This window comes from Berghia stephanieae, chromosome 2 (genome assembly GCF_034508935.2).
Source record: "Berghia stephanieae isolate SIO BIC M18660-M18661 chromosome 2, UCSD_Bste_1.3, whole genome shotgun sequence".
Taxonomy (NCBI): domain Eukaryota; kingdom Metazoa; phylum Mollusca; class Gastropoda; order Nudibranchia; family Aeolidiidae; genus Berghia; species Berghia stephanieae.
Genome location: NC_088361.1, coordinates 52,237,704 through 52,257,703, shown reverse-complemented (window position 1 = coordinate 52,257,703; position 20,000 = coordinate 52,237,704). Strand labels below are relative to the sequence as shown.

Below are 20,000 nucleotides of genomic sequence, written 5' to 3'. Positions count from 1 at the left end.
ACTTGCAGCGCTGTACTGCAATGACGCGTGAGAACTTAAAATCTGCTATTGATATATTCGCAAAAGATGTAATATTTAAATGGAAATAATTAAAGGGAAGATATTTTGTTATTCATCATCTAAATCAATAAAAATTGAGGCAGACGTGTATTTCTAACAGTCACTTTTAAGAATACGTAATATTATTCATTAATAATTATTATCATTCACTAAAGTAGATGGTGTACATTGAACAAATAAATTGCGTATCAAATGGTGTTTGAAAGAAATCTAAGCACCCCAAGATTAACCCTCTCCTTACCAGCCATTTTTTATAAGTCAGACACAATAGCAGTAAAATTCTTGCGATACATAACTTCTGTAGCAAAACATGCTCTACAACACACAGTTCATTTTCTTTCAATTTTATGATGTACAAAAGAAATTTGAATAAGAAAAAGGTTGGTTGTATCGTAACGAATGTGACGATTTTCCTCTTGTTGGTAAGGAGAGGGTTAAAAAACAATATGCAACATTTGTTTTGTTTAAATAAATCCATTCCTCGTGGAAGAATCGCTTTCTAAAGAAAATATGGAATGGCTTTTCAGATATATCTGATTTTCTATGTATCTACCTTCGGTAGTTCTGGAAATGCTAGCAAATCACTGGCCAACTTGGGGAAAATTATAGATTATCTTCCCTATATTATACGGGTCATTCGCCAGACAACATTCACAACAGATAAGTAATATGTTTATTTAAAATGTTCTAATTTCGCTATTGACGTCAGGATGGCCCAGAGAGTGTGACAAATAATGAGGCAACTATCCCTTGGATTAATAGAAAGAAAGATAAATGTTGTTTGTGTGAGTTACGAATTGCATTGTAACCTCAGACGAGTACTTATTTGTCTGTCTGTTGAAAATACTATCAAAACAACACATAATATTGTCTATTACAACAATGTTAAAACAAGTCCATAATTACGTTCAACATTCAGTCTTACAAATATTTCCTCGAAACATGAAGGCTATATTTACAAAGCAAATAATTTTTTTCATTTTATTTCCCAACAATACTGAATTTTTTTTCTGAAAAAAAAGTAATATTATACTTAAGAAGCCCATTTTAGGGTGAATATAAACAATTATTTGCCACATATAAATGACCTTTTACTTCTTCGATCAACACCTAAGAGATATCTAAATAGAGATAATGAATTTCCGTGTAGATCGTATTGTCACGAAAATATTTAAACTTGAGACAATCGAGACTATTGAGATAAATACAGTGTGTTTTAAAATAATAATTGACACATTTCAGGTTTGAATAACTTCAAAGCTATGTAAGATTTCACCCAACGTTTTTTAGTTTTTGGTTTGTTTTTTGTGTTTATTTATTTATTTATTTATTTATTTTTTTTTTTTTTTGGCCATAGATGTAAAATTTATTTGAGTTTTGATAAATATAAGTTTAAAACTGTACACCTTTTGATAGGTTAGCTACAGTGGCGTGGCATGCTTACAGTATGAGGTGGTGCCAGAATCAGAAGAAAATGACGTACACATGCTATATTTGTAAATACAAAAGAAAGTTAAAAAACTTAAAGAAAAGATATACTCATATAAGACTTACTTATGTAAGAGGGGGTAGATACCATTCCTCAGTTTTATTATTTTTGAAAATGCTGTAATCCATTTTTAAAAGATGGAAGCGGTTCCAGGCACCAAATCAACCAATATAGCCACGCCCCTGGTTAGCTATGATGCCATGAGTAAATGTAATTTACAGTGTGTTTGTTTTTAATCACTGACACATTTCATGTTCAAATAACCCAAGAATAGCTGCAACGACATCAATTTGGTTTTCAACATAATAATCCAAATTTATTTTTTTAAATTTCTGATATCCTACAACAAGATATCTGTGATCGTGTTTTTGCTCAATCGTCCGAGTTAAAGCTCCACGTCGCCACCACAGTTTTTTTATTCTCATTGTTTTGTTTTCATAAAAACTGCCGTCACCAAGGATTCCCATCATTGCGTCAAACCTCAAGATAATATCGTAATCATCAGTGCAATTATAGTGATGACGTCATGCACAAAATAATTTTACAGTATCAAGGCAATGTTCAAAGTTGATGTCCTGAGATTGACATGTTCAATGAAATAAACTTACGAAGATCATGTCGGAAAAAGCCTAAATGAATTACGATTTATATCAAAATTACCCTTTTTTACCGATGATGTTATAGCGCAGCTACCAAAGAGCGCACAGTGTTAAAACTTATATCATTCAAAACTTTAATAAATACTACACCTATGCCCCAAACTAAAACCGATTGATGAAATCTTACATGTCTTTGGAGTTATCCAAAAGTGAAATGTGTTGATAATAACAAAAACAAACACTGTTAATATAATATAAACCTGTAACAGAAGTAATTCTCATTAAGACATACAATAACAGAACAGTGTTTGAACGAAGACAAGAGATAAAATCAATCAATATGCGAGATATTTATAAGGGTTAATTAAGACAATCTTACTCACAGTTGATTAGATATATTACGTTATGAAGTGGACTCAGTATATCTTTAGATTAGAAACTTAATTAAGTGCGTTTGTGCTTGTTAGCGAGAATCTTAAAACTACTAGGTAATATGCAATTAATCAGCAAAATGAGATTAACATATCGCTTGTGTCTTGCACACATTTGGAATATTCTATCCGACTATGACAAATTGTATATATCATAGTTGAAAACGGTAAGGGCTGCCTGAAGCCGGTGATCGTAAAATACTAACGAAAGAGTGAAAATGGAAAGGCTTCGTATGGGAACAAAACAGACAATGGACGTTTCGGGTACAAACCCTTCGTCAGCACAACAATACACAAATAAACGTGGAAAACAAATAAAATATAATGAAAAATAACTTGTATCGTCTGTACTCAATGGTGGTTGCAGTATGAATGAAATGTTAGCGTGGCGTGGGTAGAGGATAGGGTGCCCCAGGGGGGTGATCTAATTGATAAGCAAAGGTCAGCGTCAGGGAACCGAACTTTCCAGACTATAATGGAAGGTAAAAGACATATTGGTAGAGTAGTAGTAGTAGTAGTAGTAGTAGTAGTAGTAGAACACTGTAGTGGAACAGTAGGGGGCGGTGGAGGGGGCGAGGTGAAAGAGTCACGGCGGAGGTGGGGGGGGGGGTGTTTGTTGGATGAGCGAAGGTCGAATCTTCGCGAAGGAACGATGCGATAGTAAAGTGGAATACACCGATAAATAGATAGATGGATAGACAGATAGATAGGTAGATAGACAGAAAAGAGGGAGAGAGAGAGAGAGAGAGAGAGAGAGAGAGAGAGAGAGAGAGAGAGAGAGAGAGAGAGACAGAGGAGAGAGAGAGAGAAAAAAAAAAAAGGGGGGGGGGGGTGGGGGGGGGTTGGTTTGAGGCGGACCGGTAGAGAGGGGGAATTAGAGAGAGAGGGGGGGGGAGGGAGAAAGAGAGAGAGGGGGGACAAAGAAAGAAAGAGAGAGGGGGGACAAAGAAAGAAAGAAAGAAAGAGAGAGAGAGAGGGAGAGAGAGAGAGAGAGAGAGAGAGAGAGAGAGAAAGGGGGGAGGGGAGGTGAGAGAGGGCGAGTAAACAGCCGAGTGATAGCTGGGTCTATATGTATATAAATGGATAAAAAAGTGGATGATTGGACACAATGAGAGATAGCTAGGAAGGTAGATGACTATGAATCGGTGGATAATAAGTAGATAGATAGGTAGCTAGCTAGCTAGATAGATAGATAGATAGATAGATAGATAGATAGATAGATAGATAGATAGATAGATAGATAGGTAGGTAGGTAGGTAGGTAGAGTTGTACTTTTAGTAGTATGAACAGTAGTAGTAGTGGTAGTAGTAGTAGTAGAAGTAGTAGTAGTAGTAGTAGTGGAAGTAGTAGTAGTAGTAGTAGTAGAAGTAGTAGTAGTAGTAGTAGTAGAAGTAGTAGTAGTAGCAGCAGCAGTAGCTGTAGTGGCAGAAGTGAGAGCAGCAGTGGTGATGAATATGGGGGACGTTGACATCTAGTGGTGGTCAATCCTGGTGTTGAGTCCGCGTGGAGTCAGCGTTCCCAACAACTTGATCAGGTGAGTTTCCCTACGTCGACGGGCGGAAGTGTCCGAATGGCAAAAACTGAGCACACACACACGCACACACTGTACATCGCAGTGGTCTGGCAGATTGAAGTGTCTGGCCACTGCTGTGTCTGCACAGTTCGATATGTCACGCAAGTGCTGCACGAATCTGTCACCCAGCCTCTTTCCGGTCTCACCAACGTAAGCAATCCCACACAGGGAGCACGTAATCGCATAGACTAGATTACGGTCAGTGCAAGTAAACGGCCGCCTGATGTCCCAAATCTTGTCTGGAAAGCTGACTCTGTCATACTCCCACAGGTGCCCACAAGTCTTGCATCGGGGTCGCATACACGATCTGGCTTTAGGTCCATCCCTAGGTATGGGTTCCAGGCGGCTTCTGACAAGGAGATCCCTCAGGTTACGATCCCGTCGATATGCTACCAACGGGGGTTCTGAAAAAACTCTGTGGGTGTCTTCGCCCGCCTGGAGGATCCCATAGTTCTGCAATAGGATGTTCCTCACTTGATCGGCATGGGGGTGATGCGTGAGGACTAAAATGGGACGCTGTGTCTCCTGCTTCCTGGCATTACGAGGCCTCATTGCTGCTTCTCTCGACACGAGGCTGGCTTTCCGGACAGCCTTAAGCAAAACCCTTTCGGGATATTCCCGTGCCCTAAAAAAATCGAGCATGCGATCACGTTGAAGCGCAAATTCATCATCTTCCAGACAGAGTCTCCGCAAGCGGAGTATCTGACTGAATGGGATGGAGTCTTTGCACTTCACCGGATGGGATGACCGATAGAGCAGGTAGCTGTGACTGTCCGTTTCCTTGTAGTGTACAGTGGTCCGTACTCCCGTGCTGGTCAATACAGCCTTGATGTCCAAAAAGTTCACCTCAGAGGTTGAAATCTCATAAGTGTACTCTATGGACGGGTGGAAGGAGTCCATCGCTAGGATGAACCCTTTCAACTGGCTGTGGGTCAATGACGTAATGCCGAAACAGTCGTCAATGTACCTTTTGAACAGCTCGGGGGCAGGTCCGCTATACTGATGGAAGAAGGTTTCCTCAAGGTAGCCCATGAAGAGGTTAGCATATGAGGGACCCATCTTGGTACCCATCGCAACACCTGAGATCTGATGGAAAAATACATCATTGAACTCAAAAGTGTTGAGTGTGAGCACAAGTTCGGTGAGCCTCACAATGCTGTTGCTGGAAATCCCTGGTAATGGATGACGGTCGACGAAATGCCTGATGGCACGCAGTCCGTCAGGATGCGGTATGGATGTGTACAGTGCCTTCACATCCATGGTGAAAATCAGCCGTGGACGTTCATCCTGGAATCGAATTTCGTCAATGACACCAAGAGCATGGTTAGTGTCCTTGATATACGATGGCAGGGTGGGAACTATACGTTGATCTATTTATCGGTGTATTCCACTTTACTATCGCATCGTTCCTTCGCGAAGATTCGACCTTCGCTCATCCAACAAACACCCCCCCCCCCCACCTCCGCCGTGACTCTTTCACCTCGCCCCCTCCACCGCCCCCTACTGTTCCACTACAGTGTTCTACTACTACTACTACTACTACTACTACTACTACTACTACTACTACTACTACTACTACTACTACTACTACTACTACTACTACTACTACCAATATGTCTTTTACCTTCCATTATAGTCTGGAAAGTTCGGTTCCCTGACGCTGACCTTTGCTTATCAATTAGATCACCCCCCTGGGGCACCCTATCCTCTACCCACGCCACGCTAACATTTCATTCATACTGCAACCACCATTGAGTACAGACGATACAAGTTATTTTTCATTATATTTTATTTGTTTTCCACGTTTATTTGTGTATTGTTGTGCTGACGAAGGGTTTGTACCCGAAACGTCCATTGTCTGTTTTGTTCCCATACGAAGCCTTTCCATTTTCATATATCATAGTTACGTCATTGATCTTAATAGATTTAATAAGATCTGTCTACAGAAGTTTATTTATCAAAAAGCGTGAGTTTATGCACGTGCTTCAAACGTGGTAACCATTGCATAATACCTTTCTTAGATTCAATGGCAGTACAAGAAACGTGGTAGACAACACATGTTAATAAAAGTTTTAACATAACGAGGATGATAATGATAAGGATGATGATGGTGATGGTCATGATGATAGTAGTGGTGGTAGTAGGTGGTGGTGGCGTTGATGGTAGCGGGGACAATTATTTTGGCTATTGTGGTTGTAGTGATACTGTATCATCCAACAACAGTCATGAAAAAGGTATTTCGAGTTTGCAGACCAAACCCCTATAATAATTTTGGATAGATGCTCTTTGTAAGGGATAAAAAATACACATTGTCTCATCAACTATCAACCGTGCCAAACCTAAACAAATACATACATTCGTCTACATGAAAAAAATGCACCACATCAAAGAAGGATAAAACAATTCAGAATTCGATGTAATCCCATGTTGCCTTAATGTCAATCCGATTTCTTTAAAGACTCTTTTTCTTCTTGTTTCTTTGCTTCCGCGCTCTTGACAACATCGAAATGAACGCGTTCATTGAGATGCAGAGCCACAAAAGCCCCCAACATCGGCCCAGCCCAGTAAACGAAAAAATGTTCCCACATAGCAGTTCCTTTGCATCCGAGGGTGTGACCAGTTGCCATGGCAGGGTTAAAATACATTCCAGTCGTTGTTACACCTGCAGAAAACACGATCAAATAAATCAAATGTATACATGGATTGATCATTTTTATCATATCTGGACGATTTGATGATTATTTCAAATTACCATCACTGATGGGAAATAATAACAAACAGGAGCCTTTTCGTATAAACACCCATGGCTGATAATGCTAATTGTAACCGAGTAGGTATTTGAAAGTCCAAGTGCCTACAGAACGGTTCAGCTTCTCTTCCTGCATCGTCGCGCCACCACCACCACCACCACCATCACCACCACCACCACCACCATCATCATCATCATCATCATCATCATCATCATCATCATCATCATCATCATCATCATCTTCATCATAGTAATAATAATAATAATAATAATAATAATAATAATAATAATAATAATAATAATAATAATAATAATAATAATAATAATAATAATGATATATGCCTTTTATATAGCGCATTACCCTGTAATTTAATAAGCTCGAAGCGCTTCACAGCAACGTAACACAAGTCAATCAATCATTAGTCACTCATTACAGCATAAAACAAAGCAATATAATTAATTATACAGTGTTGTTTTTCGTTTACTGTCTCTAATTTATCTTGGAAAGGAATTCCAGATTACGGGTGCCGAATATTCAAACGCTTGCTCGCCGATTTTGCGAGTCACCTTTGACTTCACGAGAATGTGGTTATAATGTTTTGATCTCAGATATCTGGCTGGAACGTAAGATTTAAGAATGTCATTAATTTATCCAGGACAACCAGAGTGCAGCAGGACAACCAGAGTGCAGTGACAGACAGACAGACAGACAGGCGGATAGATAGATAGATAGATAGATAGATAGATAGATAGATAGATAGATAGATAGATAGTAGACAGATAGATAGATAGATAGATAGATAGATAGATAGATAGATAGATAGATAGATAGATAGATAGATAGATAGATAGATAGATAGATAGATAGATAGATAGATAGATATATAGATAGACAGATGATAGATAGATAGATAGATAGATAGATAGATAGATAGATAGATAGATAGATAGATAGATAGATAGATAGATAGATAGATAGATATATAGATAGATAGATAGATAGATAGATAGATAGATAGATAGATAGATAGATAGATAGATAGATAGATAGATAGTACGTGATTGGAGGATAAGTCTTGATGCGTCTTTTCCAGTTTTCCAATTTTATGTCATATGGATCAATCAATCTCTTTCATACATTCAAATTTTTCTTTGTAGCGTTTTTTCGATACAGTGTCCATTGTGTTGAAAGCATTGGTCGTCATTTTGAAGAAGTATACGTACGTTAATTAAGGGACAACCGTGTAAAATGTCAAAAATTAACTCCCTTAGTCTTTACCGCATACTCTCTATAAGAACAAAGTACATATCTTGTAGTTTATTTTCTTTCTCGACAGGAAGCCGGTTCTCTTAACAAACGCGTTGCAGATTGATGTCTCCTCTTTCAATAAATAAGCCTGGCAGCATCGTTCTGGGCTACCTGAAGGGATTTTATTTTGTCTTTATTTATGGAAGAGAGGAGACAATTGCAATAATCTAACTTAGACAGAATGAGAGAATAAACTGTCAAGGTCGTGATGTCCCCTGTAATGAGATGTCTAACACTACGTCATTCTTATCATTTCCACGTATATTATTAACCTTACGGTATGGTCTACTTGGCTGGTAAAAGACGCATATAATTAGTAGTGTCGATTAAAGGCAGAAATAATTGATACGAAGGGTTTCATGTACAATGTAAAATTAACTGGACCCAATACTGATCCTTATGGCACACCATATTTCAAAGGATGATCAGATGATTTGGCATTGTTAACCACATGTACAACATTCTGTCGATTCGAACCATTTCAGCGCCAATCCATTGATCATCATCATTACCATAGCTTGTCGCTCCAACACCGAACACACTATAGAGCATGTGAAGAGCAGAACCTTAGATCATAATCAATGCAGCTGGGTCCATCCTGGCATTCTTTAAGGATGTGCTCCGTCATTTACTCTGGGCACCCACATGTACACAACTGGTCTCGGGTAGCCCCTACTTTTTCATGCTTCCAGCTGTTTTCCCAAGTTTTGCCCTTGCTCTGTTGCTCTGTTCATTCCTGGGGAGCTCAGTTTCATAGGGCAGTACTTCTCTTGGGTCTTCAACGGCTTCATTTGCGTAATTGTCCCACGCCCTCCATGTGGAGTTCTGTGAACAACTGCATGGTCAGGTTTGATGCTTTCTTCAGTCATGAAGCTCTTTCTTGACTTCAGTCTACTTGTCGTTGGGTTGTGGTCATGGAGGGGTGCCTTGGGTCCATTTCCTGTTTATATTTCTGGGCTTTGGAAGCAGTGGCTCTTCGAATTTGGGAGGTATAATGCCTGCCAGCTGATGGAGGACTGGAACTGCAGTTGATTTCAAGTTAACAATAATGATCCGGTCTTAGACAACGAGGTACACGAGAAATGTGTTGCTCTCCAATTGTTCCCATTGCAGGAGATGTTCAGTTTCCTGTTGGCATGGCATTTTTTTTAATGGAATGCACACACTTGATTTATTCCTGGGTTCGTGAGTTCTTCAAATAGACTTAGAGAGTGTCTTCAGGGCAACTGTTAGTCTCTCCTCAATGGAAATCAGAGGCCTGGGACGCAAGACACTTACCATCAGCACATAGAAATCCTCCGGATGTTTTCGAACTCAAGTTAGTTGAGGGATCCGTTATGTTGTGATCTCCATCGGCTTTTCTTCCCATCCACTGATCCAAAAATACATTCAGGTCGGTTCAAAAGAATGTTGCGGTCATTCTTCTTCTTCTTCTTCTTCTTCTTCTTCTTCTTCTTCTTCTTCTTCTTCTTCTTCTTCTTCTTCTTCTTTCCCTCCATTTCTTTCCTAAAACAAATCTGCTTATAAAATGTTATGTTTCTCAGCATGATAATTTACTGACTATCTTTTGAAACCTCATTATAATACAAAAGCCCGTCACTATAGAGTTATCCTTAACGGTCCATGCCATAACATTGTCCACATCCATACCCGTGGTCCCCAAAATATAATGACTACGCACTAATTCGGCGCGGGTATGGTGTTATTCCTTGTGAGACATTCAAGCGATGTTGCGTGATTGGGTAAGCCACTACATACACTTTATTCCCACTGGACTTAGACGTGATTAAGTATTTGACCTTTAGCTAGTGAATGATCCTATTAGAGACTTAGTTTTAAAAGGAAACCAAACGGCGACTTGTGCAGTGATAAATTAAAGTTTTAATTATATACCGTATTGCCTACCAAGATATAGCATGAAGCATTGTAAAGCGCATTAAAATGGTGTAACGTCTGAAATGCACAATATATGGACGGTTATTCAATTATTTTCATATTGTTTAATAATAATAATAATAATAATAATAATAATAATAATAATAATAATAATAATAATAATAATAATAATAATAATAATGATATTGATAATGATGATGATGATGATGATGATGATGATGATGATGATGATGATGATGATGATGATGATGATGATGATGATGATGATATGAGGGTAATCACCTGCAACAATCATAAGGGATGCATTCAAATACTTGAGGAATTCGTCCACAGTAGCGTTAGAAGCTACCGTCTGCATATTGAGCCAGCTGTCGGCAAGGCTTGCACACAGTTCGATGAGGAAGCCCATCAACAACGTCACTTGAAGGTCACTGGCACACGATGTTTCGTAGTACCGCTGAGAAGAGTAGAAAATACGGGATGTCTATTATTTTCATGTCAAATCAATCTTTTTTTATAATATTTTTCTGACCTCGCCTCTATGCCAACTAATCTCCTCGGTAAGATATGTTCTAGTCTGCGTGAATGTTCAACTTATAATAATAATAATAATAATATGTTCATTTTAAACATTCACCATATCAAAGCTTTGGTGTTGTTTGTTCGTGATTATCTGTCTCAACGCCATTGCGAAAGAAAAGATGTTCTGCGAATAATAAGTGTACATTATTTTCTCTCTCTAAACAGATGTAGTAAATAAGAACAACACATACCACGTCTCAAAAGGAATAAAAGTAACGAAACTTTTCGGAATCAATACCCTTCTTCGGCCAACAACAAGCAACAATGCAAACATAGATGCATTACTAAATAATCGACGGCCGATGACTTCTCATACAACAGGAACGCAAAGATAAGTCTACCCCACCCCCCCCCCCCCCCCTCTCCCCCTTCCCCTCCCCCGCACAACAGAAAAGAAAAGAATATCGGTCGCAGGATACAAAGTCGTTTGTTCTTGAAATGTCAAAATCATTTATCAAGGCATGGCATCACAATGGCTTCCTGTATTGTTATTTGTTGGGCTTTTTTAAAAACATCATTTAAATTTAATGTGAAGGACTACATCGAGTATTTTTCCCGAGGAAATTTGCACTCCTCTCTGACAGTGACACACGTAACTCTTAGTAACTCTTAATAGCAACTCACATAATAATCTTACTAGTAACTGGGAACAATTTCAACAACAATCACACTAGAATATGGAATAGAGCGATTGGATCAATAGATTCCCCAAGTAAATGTTGAGATGTTTTATACTCAACAGTTGATTCAAATAAAATCTATCAATATATTTGATCATGCAAAATGTCAAAATTAGGACATGAGAGGCTGAATGATGATAAGACGGAGGTGCTGTATGTGGGGAACAGAAAGTGGAAAAGTGAAACAGATTTGAAGTTGGGGGATGCCTCCATTCAAATTGTTGACAAAGTGAAAAACCTTGGCACATTCTTAGACTCTGGACTGTCGATGGAGCATCAGGTTAATAATTTGGTTAGATCTCTCTTTTTCCAACTAAAAAGATTTCTTCCATTAGACGGTTCATATCTGAGGATGTGACCAAGCACCTGGTTGTGTCCCTCGTACTATCGAAATTGGATTATTGTAATGCTCTGTTGTTTGGCGTTTCGCAATACAATCTGAGACGTCTTCAGATTGTCCAAAACAGCGCTGCCAGACTAGTATTCATGAAGCGTAGGTGCGACTCTGCCGGACCTCTACTTCATGACCTGCATTGGCTGCCTGTTGAGGAAAGGATTAAATTCAAAGCTTGTGTTTAAGTGTATCGTTGTCTTGAAGGTACTGTAATAATTGTAACACGCCTGACCGGCGAGTCTTGTTTTTGTTGGCTCTTTCATTTACGTGTTTTGAGTGATTTTTATCTGACATTTCGCCTGGATTTTAATACCATCTAATTTGTGATAGTCTTGTGGTTTTATTGATATACATTTTAACGATTTCTAACAGAGGATTTTTCTAAAATTTTAAAATTTAAGTATGGATTTTCCAAAGTCGAACATAGTTTTAAACTGCTATTTGTTTACAGCCATATTGGAAACTTTATTCACTGTGCTATATTTTACAACTTTTAACAACTACCGTGTACATCGATCTATTTATAATACTAATTTTATGAACAGACTCAGAGGGGGTAGACGAAAACAACGCCCTATAACCACCGTCATTGGTCATCGGCCAACCCCACGCCCGCTCCCCTACGACCTCGATCCTCGCTTCAATTTATCAACACTCGTCCCCCATCCAATCTAATCACTTCAATGAGTAATCCTCACCGTTCCTTGTCAAATGTCAACACTGTCCGTGACAGTCAGTATGAAATTAACGACCACCATGACAACAACTCGCAGCAACAGCACCGTCTTGAGCAACAACAACAACAACAACAACAACAACCTGCACGTAGTGATCATACCAGTTTAAAAATTGGATTACTAAATGTTAGATCGTGTCGTAATAAAACTCAAGACATAATCGACATTATTGAAGATCATAAAATTACTATTTTTGTCATCTTGGAAACATGGCTTAATCATTCATATGATGATCCAATTATGAAAGCAATTACACCCGAAGGCTTTTGTATTAAATCATTTCCACGCATTGGGAGGAAAGGAGGTGGAATTGCAATTATTTACAACTTGTCACTCTTTGACAAGATATCATTTCACCATGATAATTTTAGAAGTTTTGAATACGCTGGATTTGCCATTCATGAAAATAATTTTAAAAAGTCGTTTCACTGTGTCTACCGCCCACCACCAAGCCAACAAAACAAAATATCAACAATTGATTTTTTATCTGAGTTCGGAGAATTTATGTCTATGCAATCCATTAACAAAAAGCATAATATTTTTATGGGTGATTTTAACATTGATTATTTCGGAAACAAAAATGAATCGAAATTATTTCGGGAGATTATTGACACAAAACAACTATATTCAACTTGTAAGCGGTCCTACAAACAACCATGGCCACACAATAGATCATGTCATTACAGACATTGAACATTCTCTCTCTTCACTTGTCTCAAATATTGATAAATTAATCTCTGACCATCATTTAATTGTGTTTTGCGTTTTATTTCCAATGAAGCACGAAGTAAAAAAGATGATAACATCTCGTAATTTGAAGAATATAAATATGAACATTTTTAAACAAGACCTTGACCATAACGTTAAAAATAAACATGATGCGAATGGTCTCCACGAGTCAATTGTTGGTACGGTGGACAAGCATGCTCCCTTAACAACTAGAGCAGTAAAAGTGAGACGTCAAGCACCCTGGTATAATACCGAAATAAAATTGAATGGATTAGCCAGGAGGCGGGCAGAAAGAAAATGGCTCAAGTCCAGAGATGCTGTCGATAAGAAGCGATACATCGCGGCTAGAAATGATGCAAAAGCCGTCAATTTCAGGGCCAAAAAGAAATTCTATGAAGAAAGCCTCAAAAACGTGGGACGTTCCAGACAATTCTTTGCCTTGACCAAGGAACTGCTGGGACAACAGACGCAACCAGCTCTCCCATCTTTAATCGATCGTGCAGATCTACCAACTCGCTTTGGTCAATATTTTAAAGAAAAAACGGATACCATCAGGAAAGAACTGTCATCTGAATCGATCCATACAACATTTGACACATTTCATGGTGATTCGTTAACACATTTTTCAATGATTACTGAAGCTGACTTATGTGATTGCATTATGTCGTCTCCAACTAAAAGTTGTGATTTAGACCCCTTAAATACTGCCATTTTAAAAAAATGCATTGATGTAATTTTAACACCATTTACATGTATTGTTAATAATTCGTTGCAATCAGGTGCTGTACCAGACATTTACAAAGTTGCTCATGTCAAACCCCTTTTGAAAAAACCTGATCTCGATAAAGAGAACTTAAAAAACTATCGCCCTGTCTCTAATCTTCCTTTTCTCTCTAAGATCTTAGAAAAGCTTGTTTTGAAACAATTACTGTCTCATCTTAAAAATAATTGTCTTGAAGAAAAATTTCAGTCTGCTTATAGGCAACATCATTCGACGGAAACCGCACTTGTTAGGGTTGTTAATGATCTCCTCTCTGTTATAGACAATGGTTCATGTTCTTTGCTGAATTTGCTTGACCTATCGTCTGCTTTTGATACTATTGATCACAATCTTCTTCTCAAACGTCTTGAAATTACTTATGGCGTGTCTGGTGCAGCGCTTGATTGGTTTAGGTCATATTTGTTTAATCGTAAACAGATTATTACGGTGGATGAATATAGATCGGAGGAAATCTTTTTTGATTGTGGGGTTCCCCAGGGTTCAGTACTTGGACCCGTTCTTTTTGTTTTGTACGTTGGCCCTCTGTCTAAAATCATCAGAAGTTTTGGTCTGTCTTACCATCAATACGCTGATGATACGCAATTGTACTGCGTTTCCAATACGAGAAATTTACAAGAAGTATCAGCCAATAGTAAGAATTGTATCCAAAGTGTTAAGAAATGGATGAATGAGAACAGACTGAAACTGAATGATGATAAGACGGAGGTGCTGTATGTGGGGAACAGGAAGTGGAAAAGTGAAACAGATTTGAAGTTGGGGGATGCCTCTATTCAAATTGTTGACAAAGTGAAAAACCTTGGCACATTCTTAGACTCTGGACTGTCGATGGAGCATCAGGTTAATAATTTGGTTAGATCTCTCTTTTTCCAACTAAAAAAGATTGCTTCCATTAGACGGTTCATATCTGAGGATGTGACCAAGCACCTGGTTGTGTCCCTCGTACTATCGAAATTGGATTATTGTAATGCTCTGTTGTTTGGCGTTTCGCAATACAATCTGAAACGTCTTCAGATTGTCCAAAACAGCGCTGCCAGACTAGTATTCATGAAGCGTAGGTGCGACTCTGCCGGACCTCTACTTCATGACCTGCATTGGCTGCCTGTTGGGAAAAGAATTAAATTCAAAGCTTGTGTTTTAGTGTATCGTTGTCTTGAAGGTACTGCCCCTTCCTACCTTTCAGAACTAATTGAAAGATATTCAAAACCCCGCCCCTTACGTTCGGCCAGTGATTCCACAAAACTAGTTGTCCCTCGAATTCGGAAAAATGCTGGAATGAGATCCTTTTCTCATTTCGGACCCTCTATTTGGAACGCCTTACCGCAGAGCATTCGTGAAAAAGAATCTTTGTCTATTTTTAAACGTTCGCTTAAAACATATCTGTTTCGATTTTAGTAGATGTTATGAGAAGCAAGATAGGTTTGGTTTGTGTTGTGTGTTGTGTGTGTGTGTGTGTGTGTGTGTGTGTGCTTGTGTGTGTAAGTGATTATGTTTCAGCCAAAGTAATTTGTAATTTAAGCGCTTAGAGTCTGGTGTCTCGGAGTTATAGCGCTATATAAGTTTTCAGCATTATTATTATTATTTATTATTATTATTATTATTATTATTATTATTATTATTATTATTATTATTATTATTATTATTATTATTATTATTATTATTATTATTATTATTAATGTCCACAGGGTTTCAGAACGGGTAAATTACGGCCTGAAAACAGAGTATAATATGTTCAGTTTCTGTTTTAATTCGTTTCTTAAGGGGCGGCGGGGTACTGACTTATGATTTTTAATTAAAACCTCGATCAACTCTTCAGCCAGTCAGGTGTTGGCATATTTTACTGGAAGTAAACAAAAATATGGTGAGAATATTATTCTGAACCACAAAACCGAAAGTAACTAAATAGACTTGCATTTTCGTGTTCTAATTACGTAGTATAATTATTAAAAAGCTCATCCTTCTAAAAAGTTGTGTGATTCGAAGCATTCTTTGTTGACGCTGCGCATTTAGCTGAAATCCAAAAAAATCATACCCCAGCCAGATATACTATACCAACACACAAAAACAATGTGTAATCTTTAACATTTATAGTCTGATAGAATTTAGTGAGAACTACACATTAAAATAGCTGTCTAAAAATAATAACAAATATTTCAGTGACGTCAATTTTGTTCCTTCTAGCTATAGATGCTGTGCGCTTGTCTAAGATACTCACAACATTGTCATCCGGAAATATAACGGACCAACACACAACATTATGTGTAACCATGAACGTTTATAGTCTGATCAATACAGTTTAGTGAGAATTACTCATAAAAATGGATGGCAAGAAACTATAACAAAGACCAAAGTGACGTCAACTTCTATAGTCGGTAACGGCCGATGACTAAGCAGAGTTGTGTTGATATAAACAACAAAGATTTGAACATTCTAAGTCAACAAAAACATACTAGATAGTATTTTTATCGACCTTTGTGATCTCGGTGGTGAGAACAAACCATTATTTTAGTGTTATGCTTTTGTATCAGTTCAACCAAATACGTGATCCAACGCCTACAATCGATAGTGATACTAAGCTGCCAGAAAATGTGGACTGTAAAAAGTAATAACAAACAATAATACTACAGCTTTAAGAAAGAACAAAATGCCAAACACGGAAGGTTTCGGGTTCAAAACTCTTCTTCAGACAACAACAACTAAAAATAATGAAAAGATAAATCGACGATTTTGAGCCCGAAACGTCCCATGTTTGGCATTTTGTTTATATTTATTTTTATTTTTTTGGAAGCTGTATATTCATTTTTGTTTCAAACATAAAATCGGCATTAAGTTGTGATGAACTCAATACCAAAAATTGATTTTCAAGTTAAATTGATCTCGAATAAGAAATTTTACTCGGTTGCACTTTAAGAAAGAATGCTTATTGATCTTAATAAAACAAATGATTAACCACATGATCAAAGTCTGTCTGAATATAAATTCAATTTTCAGTTTCCAAACCATATCCTGACACAATACAGTGTTGAGATTACAGGTTGCAATTTGCCCGGTTTAAGTTTTCAGCGAAAACAAAGTTATCAGTTGATCCAATCGTCTCTAGTCTATGTGGTCTTGTGGTATGACACTCGCTTTCGGATCGGACGGTCCTGGGTTCGATCCTCGCGCTCGGTGCATAGTTGAGTCCTTGGAAAAGGCTCTTTACTCACTTTCTCTCATCGTACTCAGGTGTAAAATGAGTACTTGGCCGTTAACATCGTCGACTTTGTCCGAAAAATTGTAATATCGCCTAACAGGCGGCATGTCCTGTCCTACATGTTAAATGTTGCTGTTGACCAGGGACCCTTTGTAAAGCGCTTTGAGCACATTTAGTGGATATTGCGCTATATAAAGCTCAATTTTATTATTTATTTATTATCATCACCAGCCTGCTTGATTATCGTTATACGTTCATTGTCACTTGTGGCATTGCTACGTGTCTCTGGCATTATGACCTCTCTGACCTAATCTTGGTGGGATTACAAACATATGACTCATCGCCTCCAAACAGTATTATGTCGGGACGGATAAACTGGTAAATAGAAATATGAGACTTGTTCTGACATTATTTGTTTCATTTCCTCACTCAACCCTGGATGTCTATCTCTTTGATGTCTCATCTCCATAGATCTGGCGGAAAGTACGTTCTTTGCGATAGGCTATCGGCCTATCCAAAAGGTAGAGAGCAAGTACTATTGTCCATTTGTTCTATATGAGCCAGGATTAACTCCATCTCCCCGAGTCTTCTGGCTCTTATGGATTCTAGTGATTACTTACGTCATGATGATCAGATATCAAGTCTAGAGACCAGACCAGCTTGGCAAATCGGTAAGACGCAATGCCTGCACACGACTGGACGACAATTTTGACAACCGCTTTGGGCATTGAAATCTCTTTTTTGACGAACTCTTGTAAGGCTTTTGTTGGGTTTTCACTCGTATCCGCCATGGTACGACTGTGGACGAAGCATTGAAGAATGATGACTGCCGCGAACCAGAAGGAGCCGTAATACTGTCAAAACAGAAATTAAAGAAATAATAATAATAATAATAATAATAATAATAATAATAATAATAATAATAATAATAATAATAATAATAATAGTAATAATAATAATAATGATACTACTACTACTACTACTACTACTACTACTACTACTACTACTACTACTACTACTACTACTACTACTACTGCTGCTACTACTACTACTACTACTACTACTACTACTACTACTACTACTAATAATAATAATAATAATAATAATAATAATAATAATAATAATAATAATAATAATAATAATAATAATAATAATAATAATAAAGTAGAGCCACAGGAAGTCTTTTCCTTTCATGTATGTATGTATGTATGTATATATACATATATATATATATATATATATATATATATATATATATATTACATATTATACATATATTTTTATGAGTGTTTGTGAGCACTTTGTAGGTAAGAGAGTAGGCATGAATAAATATAAATAAACAACATCGAACTCTCGAAAGAAAAAATGCACACTTCGGATAAATGTCGACTGACGAAATGTAGTACAAACAAACAATTGTATCGGGAAAAAACGTGAGTGACCTTATATATATATATATATATATATATATCGACGACATTGGAATACTAGATTGCGGACTGTCTTACTTCAGGTGGCTATAATAAATAAACGTGAGTGAACTTATATATGTATATATATATGAATTTGCGACCTTAAGAGGAAAATTCAATTCCCACACAATACCTTATTTAGCCATATTAAATACTAGCATTTAAGCATGCTAAATGACCTTAACCGGCGATAGGAAGGTCCTTGTTTAAACTTGCATCGAGTACGGTAAGGTTTGCAAAGCGTTTTATATGAACCAAAATACTCTGTCTATACAATAATAATTTACACTAATCCAGTGACACATACATAACCGGTTTTGAAAGTACCCTTAATTTGGGCTATTTAAAGCCTGTTCAATGCTTCTACAAATAAAAAACAACAAATTAAAACAAAAACAAATCAAAGGAAACAACAACAAAAAAAGCGAAATAAAACAACAACGAAAAAAAAATACTCATGCCATCTTTGTAAAATTGTAAGAACATCACATGCACAATCACTTTTATAACCACCATCCCCACAAGCACCACGACCATCATTGTTATTATCATCTTCATCATCACCATCACCATCAACATCAACATCATTATCATCATCATCATCATCATCATCATCATCATCATCATCATCAAATTATGTTCTTAACCCCGAGTCGTTTATGTCGTTGCACTTGTTAAAACTCTTTAATATGTGATTAACAAAATAATCTGAAAATACAAGTATAAATAAGTCAGTTTGATAACTATTATTTATCATAGCGTTGAAATACTATGCTCTCTATTTGTAAACTGTTCAAAACCTCAACTTATTAACCACCCTATACATGTACAAAAAGAAACAAATCAAAGATGAAAATTGGTTCCCATACTTGAGTCATAGAGACACACAGTGTAAAGCATACTAATGACTTGCTTGTGGCCTCATTTTTAGAATGGACGCTCGATATCGCCAACCTCCTCAAGTCATTTTCAGGAGAGAATGCAGCTGTTGTATATGAACTTTAATTGTCTACTGTCGTATTCTAGAAAACAAGTATTTAAAAAATTTGTCCAGAAAGCCGTCTTTCAAGTATCGATCGATTTAAATGACCCGCATATTGGCAAAACCTCTCAAACCTGGGACCTCACGTAATCAGAATCCTCCGAATTCATCCTCAAACGATTTAGATCATTTTTTTTTTTGGTTCATTTTTATTTTAAACATTGAGTAGCTAGGTCTGCATCTGGGGGAAAGTACTTTTCAAAGGATAAACATCCATTTCAAAGGGTAGTAAGCAATTGTTGTTGTTCCTTTCAAGATACATAAACCTGGATTAACTCCGAATCCAT

The 20,000-nt window shown here is 37.3% G+C and overlaps 1 protein-coding gene across 1 annotated transcript in view; it reads right to left on the bottom strand.

Annotated features, from left to right (window-relative positions):
• Positions 1 to 5,938: 5,938 nt before the first annotated feature.
• Positions 5,939 to 20,000, bottom strand: part of LOC144965138 (aquaporin-11-like) — a 16,433-nt gene continuing 2,371 nt past the window's right edge. The window contains exons 3-5 of the mRNA XM_078900115.1: positions 17,820 to 18,053; positions 10,389 to 10,563; positions 5,939 to 6,814 (exon numbers count right to left, since the gene is read on the bottom strand). Coding sequence (XP_078756241.1) covers positions 6,591 to 6,814; positions 10,389 to 10,563; positions 17,820 to 18,053 — 633 coding nt within the window. The 3' untranslated portion in view covers positions 5,939 to 6,590. The remainder of the gene's footprint in view (positions 6,815 to 10,388; positions 10,564 to 17,819; positions 18,054 to 20,000) is intronic.